The sequence below is a fragment of the Lepidochelys kempii genome, chromosome 8 (genome assembly GCF_965140265.1).
Source record: "Lepidochelys kempii isolate rLepKem1 chromosome 8, rLepKem1.hap2, whole genome shotgun sequence".
Taxonomy (NCBI): domain Eukaryota; kingdom Metazoa; phylum Chordata; order Testudines; family Cheloniidae; genus Lepidochelys; species Lepidochelys kempii.
The window spans coordinates 74,075,088-74,083,824 of record NC_133263.1 but is presented as its reverse complement, the minus strand read 5'-3'; the positions used below and the strand labels follow the sequence as shown (position 1 = coordinate 74,083,824).

At 44.6% G+C, this 8,737-nt stretch overlaps 1 protein-coding gene across 2 annotated transcripts in view; it reads left to right on the top strand.

Moving 5' to 3' along the window:
- Nucleotides 1–935: 935 nt before the first annotated feature.
- The window catches only part of LOC140916065 (very-long-chain enoyl-CoA reductase-like), a 33,346-nt gene continuing 25,544 nt past the window's right edge, over nucleotides 936–8,737 (top strand). For both annotated transcript variants that reach the window (XM_073357014.1, XM_073357015.1), the window contains exon 1: nucleotides 936–1,314. In XM_073357014.1, the coding sequence (XP_073213115.1) occupies nucleotides 1,288–1,314 (27 nt within the window). In that variant the 5' untranslated portion in view covers nucleotides 936–1,287. The remainder of the gene's footprint in view (nucleotides 1,315–8,737) is intronic.

The window sequence follows — 8,737 nt, the reverse complement described above, 5'->3', positions numbered from 1 at the left end:
GGGAAAGAATGTTAAAGAACATTTAGATAAATTAGATATACTGTATTCAAGTTGGCAGGGCAAAGATGAAATTCATCTTAGAGTATTTAAGAAACTAGCTGAAGCAATCTGGGAACCATTATTAGCAATTATCTTTAAGAACTTGTGGAGGACAGATGAGGTCCCAGAGGACTGGAGAAGGGCAAACATAGTACCAATCTTTAAAAAGGGGAACAAAGAGGACCTGGAAAATTATAGACCTATCAGCTTAACTTTGATGCCTGGAAAGATACTAGATCAAATGATTAAACAATTTGTAAGCACTTAGAGGACAACAGGATTACAAAGAATAGCCAGCATGGATTTGTCATGAATAAATCATGCCAAACCAACCTAATTTCCTTTTTTGATACGGTTACTGACCTAGTGATGGGGGGAAGTAGTAGATGTGATAGGCTTCTGATACACCCTCATGGGATAGTCTCATAATCAAACTAGGGAACTATGGGCTAGATGAAATTACTATAATGTGGATACACAACTGCTTGAAAGACCATAAAGAGTAATTATCAATGATTCACTGTAAAACTGGGAGGATGTATCTCATGAGGTCCCACAGGGGTCAGTTGTGGGTCCAGTATTATTCAATATTCACTGGAGATCTAGATTAGATATTAAGGGGAAAATTCTATCTATAAGGACATTTAAGATCTGGAATAGGCTTCCAAGGGAGGTTGTGGGATCCCCATCACTGGAAGTTTTACACTTCTCAAGGATGGTCTAGGTATATTTGGTCCTACCTCAGCACAGGGGGCTGGATTTGATGACTTCTCCAGATCTCTTCCAGCCTTTCATTTCTACCGTTATATGCTCTGTATTTGCAGTAGGCATGCGGCGCTGTTCAGCCTGCAGCTCGCAAACAGGAGTCCTGGAAGTGCTCCTAAAGCAGCAGAAGCTGCACCCTGGCTTGCCTGTGGCCGGATCTTCCTTCCCCTTGCGGTGGGGATGGTGAGCTCAGCGCAGCCTGGCTGCAGACAGCACATGGGGACGGGGGAGTGAGTGATGCATGGGACAGGGGCTGGCAGCGCTGCGCTGACCCGCGTGTAGCCCTCGCGGTAGGATTTCTGAACCCAAGGGAAGGAAGGGGAGGGCAGTGGACATCTCCTGATTGGCCAGCGCGCCGGGGACCCGAGTTAAAGTGCAGCAGCGCTAGGAAGAGGAGGAGGCGGCGTCGGCTCGGCTCGGCTCGGCTCGGCTCCCTGCTCCGGCAGCCAGAGCCGGGCACAACGCTCGCAATCAGCACCCAGGATGGGCAGCAGAGTCACTTTCTTTGAGGTGGGTGCCTGGCACCGAGGATCACTGGGCAGCGGAGCGGGCGCAAGGCTGGCAGCGGAGCGAACTTGGGTGGGGTTCTAAAGAACGGGCAGTGACCGAGGCGCGGAGCCCTGCGCTGCTGGGAGCAGCCCGATCCCTGGAGCTGCACAGCAGGGAGGCTGGAGGCTAAAAGTGACCCGGGGTTTCTGCTGCATTCCCAGCAGTGAGCAAGGTGGGCTGCTGACTAGGCTCTTCCCTAGTGTCCCCATCACATCTGCAGGGAAGCTAAAGGCTACCAGCAACTCAGTTTACGGGGATTAACAGGGGCAGTTTTAAGTTGCAGGCTTTTGAAAACAGGGGGAATTTTATTTACTTGACTTTCATCAAATGTGAAGTACAAGGCCAAACCATCTGTGGCTTCCCCTGGGTGAGTGGGGAGAAGCTAGGCCACATAGACCCATGGTTCAGAGCCTTAAACCAAAATGACACTAGCTCCCCCTCCCCCCAGAATTGTTATGTTTGTGTCATCCACGTATCGGCTGTTTTTCCAGTTTTCAGAGTAGCAGCCGTGTTAGTCTGTATCCACAAAAAGAACAGGAGTACTTGTGGCACCTTAGCGACTAACAAATTTATTAGAGCATAAGCTTTCATAGGCTACAGCCCACTTCATTGGATGCATAGAATGGAACATATAGTATATATATATATATATACACACACATAAGCTTATGCTCTAATACAATTGTTAGTCTCTAATGTGCCACAAGTACTCCTGTTCTTTTGTTTTTCCAGCAGCCCTCTCTTCCTGGGGCTGATCGCTCCAACTTGGCATTTTTGAGTGGCTATGTGAAGTGTTCAGGCTCAGAGGGCCAGTCACTGGAGAGGAAGAGGATCTCTGTATCCTGTTGTGGCTAGTTTCACACGGTTACTTGTGATTTGGGGAGGCCGTGGATCAGTGGCACTCATCTCTTTTTACAGCCCTTCCTAATCCCCCTGTTATGTTCAGTCTGCTCTGGGTATATATATCCTTGTTGTTTGAAAAAACAGAGGGAGATAAATGTCACTGGCACCGTTCATCTCTAGCTTCTTGGAAGACCCTTGTTCAATGCTGTATGTTGCAATGCTGTACATAGGTCTTTTGAAACAGCATGAAAGCTTAAAAGCATATGCATGGAAAATCACTGAACCCCTAGCACCTGTTCGTGAGTTTCTTTCATCAAAGGAGATGACTTCTTTATTTGTAAAGGCATTTGCACATTACAGTCTTTTGCATACAGTGTCTGCTATGCTTTGGGACATCGCATAAACTATATATAATAATGGTCACTGATTAATAGAGCTGTATTTTCTGGTTCTCAAGGACAGGTGGGAAAAGTTGTTTGAAATATTCTTGGCCATTTGTAAATGTCATTGGCTATAGATTTTAATGACGTACTTGATTCTTGCCTTAATGTGTATCAAATAAAAAAGTAATTAAGAAAGATTTTAATACATTCAACCTTTTCTGAGTGCATACTAAACACAGCATCACAAAAAGGCCTATCTTACCTTCTGGCATAACTTAAAGAATCTAAATTTAATCAACTACGTTAAGCTCTAATGGAGGGAATGTGTCTATATCTGCTAATTGAAAGTTCTGAAGGCTGGTTCATGTCAAAGCAGGGGGGGTGGAATTTCAAAATAATACTAATTAGCAGCTATCCTTCTAGATAACTGTTTCATTTTTGCAGTCTCTCATTTCAGATTCTCCACCATGAGACTCTCCCATATTAACCTAAAAGTAAATGCAAAAGCCTCTTTAATTAAAAAAAAAAAAACCCTGTAAAATGCAAAATCATCAATAAAATATCTGCATTTAAAAATTAACGATAGGTTTCAGAGTAGCAGCAGTGTTAGTCTGTATCTGCAAAAAGAAAAGGAGTACTTGTAGCACCTTAGAGACTAACCAATTTATTTGAGCATAAGCTCACGAAAGCTTATGCTCAAATAAATTTGTTAGTCTCTAAGGTGCCACAAGTACTCGTTTTTCTTTTAAAAATTAACAGGGTTTTAAACCCATCTGCAAAACAGCTCCTCCTCCATTTACTCGTCAAATCCTAAGATCCATGATTCTGTCTTTTACCAAAACTTAGAAAACACTTCCGATATCTCTAGCACCTAAACAGGATGAGCTAGATTATCTCTGATCCTTACATGGGTGAACAAGATAGAGAAGATGCACAGAGCCTTCCTCCTATGGCCCTATCTATCTTGCCCTAAGGAATTTTAAGAAGAAATTCCCATTGGTATTACCAATATTTCTGCTGCATCAATGTTAGTTTCATTAGCCCTAGCATAGACAAGCACCTGGCAACTTCTTGTACTTTTAGCACAGTGTCAGTTATACCTCAGTAGCCCAGACTATAGGGCCAGACACAACTGCAAATTCTGCTAGTTCTCCCTGAGGAACAATCCACTCTATGCTTCACACTTGCCAGTAGAGTAGAGCTGAGCTGGCTGGCTGGCCATGAAGGAGTTGAAGACCATCTTCTTAAGGGGAGGTGCATTCCCTAGGAGATTTGAGAGGCATTAGACCAGATCATCAAGTCTGTCTGAGGTGCACTTCATGCCGGATTCAAGGTGTGTGGGTGATGGCACAACAAAGATGGCTTTGCATTCCTCAGGTCTGAGGGCAGCAGCATACGTTGGGCTGCTCTAACTTACTGACAATAGCCCCACAGGGGCTGTTATCCTGTTGAGGCTCATCAGAGTGCAAAGTGCTTCTGCCACAGGCCCTGTATCTTATGTCATCTTACCAAAGAGGACAGTGTAGGTCTGGAATAGCTGGCTTTATGCAAAAGGAATCCTCCATTTACCTGTGTGACAGGGAGCAGTGCAAAAGGACATATTGGAGGCTGAGGACCTGGCCCAATGTAGCTCCCTCAGGCAAAATGCTCCCCAGAGCCCTTTCTGGGTCGGTGCAGTTCTGCATTAGGCTGTGCCTAAAACATTATCTGGCCCACTAGCAGTTTTGCTGCTAAATGTTAGTGATGTCCGCAATCTTTTCAGAGGAAGTAAGGAATCCTGAACTTAAGTCTAATTAGGTCAGAAAAGAAAGGGGAAAAAATCTAAGTATTTTAAGAGCTCCATTCTGAATCCACTGATATCAGTGGGAGTTTTGCCAATGACTTTAGTGGGCAGAGAGCCTGGCAAATATGTTCTCACCATGTTTGGGGATCATAAATAGTCTGATTTTGTTTTAAGAAGATTTGTCATTCACGTATAAGCCGACTCTGTAGGTCAAGAGCAGCCATTCTTTTTTCTATTGGCCAACACTACTGCCAGGAAACACAACAATTTTTTTGTTCCTTAGACTGGTAGAGATACAGTAAACAACCATTAGGGTCATTTTTGTTGATCACTTACGTTCCCTTCTCACCTCTCTTTTGTCGAGAGGCTTTCTATGCAATAATTCCCAGTTTCAACCAGGGCTCACAATGAGGCAGGGAAAGTCATGCAGTGGCATTCTTATAAGCTCTGCCCCACGTGAGTTGCCAAAATGAGATGCTACTATAGCTTATGCGGATGTATAAGATGATGATTGTTCTGTGAGCTCCACGGGCTACCTCAAGCTTAGTTCCCCTCAAGCGCTGCTTGAATGTGCCCACTGGCTCTGCTAGGCAACTTGGATTTGATTCCTTCTTGAGTGGTGAAAAAAATAGAAGTAGTGAGATTCTTCCAAATGCCACCCTCTCGTGGCACCAAAATGACACAGTAAATTGTGTAGATCCATGATCTTCCCTCTCTTTTCTTACATGAGGAATGAAATAGATAACAATGTTGGCATTTAAATCATCACTAGGCATCTGAGCTAATGCCTAAATGAGCTGAACGGGGCAGAGCTCAATAGCTCAGAGCTATCAGGTCTCTCTGCAGACTCAAGTAGATGTCTGGTCTTGGTTCACCTTTTTGAGATTTTCTTCACAACCGTAACAGCTAGATCCTTTAAAAAAAAAAAAAAACAACAAAAAACGAAAGCTGAGATTCTGGAGAACTAGATAACAGCTTTAAAGAGGGGCAGGCATGCCACACTACCACCACATACTGGCCCAGTCTGAGCACTACTGGTAGCAGTGAGAGAGGCTGGAGCGAATAACTGCCCATACAGTTCACCCCACTAATTTGATTACACATATGTGGATAAAATCAAAATATTTTAGTATTTACAATTATAATGCTTCTTTGCATAAATTCAAAATGGAGTTATAAGTATAGAGAAAAGTATCTAAGTTGTAGGCCAGTATTGTTTTATTATACACTCTGAAACCCTTATTATACTTTGCAATTCTGAAGCATCTTCCACTTGAGAATCACTAAGCACTTTACAAACATTAAAATCACACTCTGAATATTTTTACCTACTATTGTTATTGGCTAAGTTTAGGATTATTGTTACTGAAAGATTTTTTTTTTCCATCTTATTTCATGCATTTAACTGACTTGGGACACAGTCAGTTTCACTTCATTTTTTTGGGTATAGTTACAAGGGGACTATACGTTGCCCATGTGCATGTGCGTTAAGGGTCCCGTGGGCGTAGCACCTTTGCCCTTTAACCCCAAGCAGAGAATTGAAAGTGAGGTCCCTGTTCACTAGGAATATAAATAATATTTCTACAATTAATGTAAGGGGGAATTAATTCCTGCACTGTAGCTGTAACACACCCCACACCTGAGGAAATACTCCTAGTGTGTGGAGTCCTCTCTGGCGCGCGCACACAGCCATCATCGCTAGCTGCATATCACCCTCCAGTGGTCAAGGCTTGCTGGGAGAAGGGAGGTTGTGGCCAAGATGTCCCTTTGTCCTGGCTAGCACCAGCTATTGAAATGGTTCACATGGGCCATTGCAGTTGTGGTGGAAATTTGGGCAGCCTTCAGAGCTACTCTAACCTGTGCTGTAGTAGAGTGGCTCCTAGCAGTGCTAGGACAGGGGAGACGCACTGCCTTTCCCTTCATTCTCTGGCTGGACTCAGCACTGGTGTAGGTGTGAAACAGGCCAAAGGGAGGATCCATTCTAGCCTGAATAAATTAATGTAACTCCATAGCTGTTCTGAGACTCATGAGATTACCGGATACAGAAATGTAACCAAGAAGAGAAGTTTAATACTTATCCTAGTAGTGACTACTACAGAGAGGGGAAACTGGTCAGTTCATGAGAGACTTAGGGCTCCTCTCAGTTTCAAACAACTTATGGAGTATTTTGTAAAATATTAGTGGATCAGAAGTAGGCAATTCCAACTATTATTCCAATTATTTATCAAGTTGGACTTTAGTCAGGATTACACTGACAATGCAAATCTAACTGTACCACACATTGAAGAAGCACTTCACAAGAGCATTTCTCTGTACAGAAAATCAAAAACAGTCAAATGAATATGAAAAGCACTGCATGTTCTTTCATCAAATGGCAAAGATTTATTATGCTATGGAAAGTATAGGCACATAAGCTCAGAAATACATCATGCCAGAGAAGTGCATCTATATTTTTTTACTGTAAATGAACAAAGTGAACACTTTTATATTCTGAATAATTTATATTTTTTCCATAGCCTCTGATGTTAGTGTGTTCAGATTTGCTGAGTTCTTTAGAAATTCTTACATAGTCATTGTGGGTTATTTGGTAGAGACATGGCAATTTAAGAAGTGACAGCTTTGCTGAGCTGTGTGGCTTTTAGAACAAATTACATCCTTCAGTTGCTCTACATAGAGATCAGAAGTGTTTTTAAAACAATACCTAATGAAGAGGTTCTTATAAAAAGAGTGCCACTTTGAGAAATAGGCTTCGCATGACATTGCAAAGCACAGCCCACCATGTTACTTGAAGCAGGGCCCCAATTCTGCAGTGAGCTCCATTGCAAGATAGAGGCCTAAGGGTGGGATCCACAAAGGAACTTAGGCATTGCAACACTGCCTAGAAAATCACAGAAACAACACTGCGATCCAGAAAGCCTGAGTTAGGTGCCTAAGGCTCCCTATACAATGAATGGGGAGAGATAGGCACCTTAGGTGGAGATCCACAAAGCCCACATGCTAGGTGGGAAGCCGCCTAAATTAGCTTATAGGAGATGCCAACAACAGGGGTGTGTGTAAGCCCTGGCCCTCTATTGGAAATAGGCACCTGAGTCTGGGCTGCATGGAGGCACCTAGCTTTGCTTGTGATCCATGAACTGAGGGAAGATAGCCGCACCCAAGCTAGGTACTTGGCTGCCTAGTTGCATGCAAGACCCAAAACAAAACATCCAGAGAGGGAAAGAGGTAGGGTTGCCAGGTGTCCGGTTTTCAGCCGGAATGCCTGGTTGAAAAGGGACCTGGTGGCTCCAGTCAGCGCTGCCGACTGGGCTGTTAAAAGTCTGTCAGTGGCACAGTGGGGGCCCCGGGCTAAGGCAGGCCCCCTGCCTGTCCTGGCTCTGCACGGCTCCCAGAAGCGGCCTCCAGGGCCCTGCAGCCCTTAAGCGCATGGACAGCCAGGGAGGCTCCGCACACTGCTCCCAGCCCCAGCACTGGCTCCACAGCTCCCATTGGCTAGGAACTATGACCAATGGGAGCTGCGGGGGCAGCACAGCGGGTACGAGGGCAGTGCGCAGAGCCTCCCTGGCTGCCCATGTGCCTGGGGGCCGCAGGGACCTGGCGGCTGCTTCTGGGAGCCACCTGAGGTAAGCGCCGCCTGGAGCCTGCACCCTGAACCCCTTTGCAAGCTCTTGCCCCAGCCCTGAGCCACCTCCTGCACCCAAACTCCCTACCAGAGCTCACACCCCCTCCAACACCCCAAACCCCCTCCCACACACCAACCCCCTGCCCCAGCCTGGAGTCTCCTCCCGGACCCAAACTCCTTCCCGGAGCCTGCACCCTGGACCGCACCCCCCCAACACCCTGCCCCAGCCCTGATCCCTCTCCTGCACCCCAAATCTCTCATCCCTGGCCACACCCCGGAGCCCTCTTCCAAACCCCTCATTTACTGATTTCCTCTACTCTCTTTCAATTATAGTAATCTTAGGTATTTCTTGTAAATATAGTAGAAAAATGTTCAGCATTCAGTTAACATGTCCCTTTAAGATTCTTAAATTAAATAATCAATAAACAAATTACACTTAATATACCTGTGTTTGGAGTAGAATTATCTGGGGCCTTATCTTGTAAACCTTTACTCATCCTTACATGAAATAATAATCCCATTGATATCAACAGAATTACTTGCATAAGGACTATTTATGCGAATAAGGGTTTGCAGGATTGGGCCCTTGGTTTTCTGAGCCAGATGTGTTTGTAAATCATCAGTTAGGCAGATTTAGTCATTAGTTCTTGATGAATTCATTGCATTTAGGGAATGTCTTAAGTGAAAGATTTTTCAAACTGAAAATGACTGGATAAAACAGAGATATGGTGTCTCTCTCCAGTGATGCCAAATTAT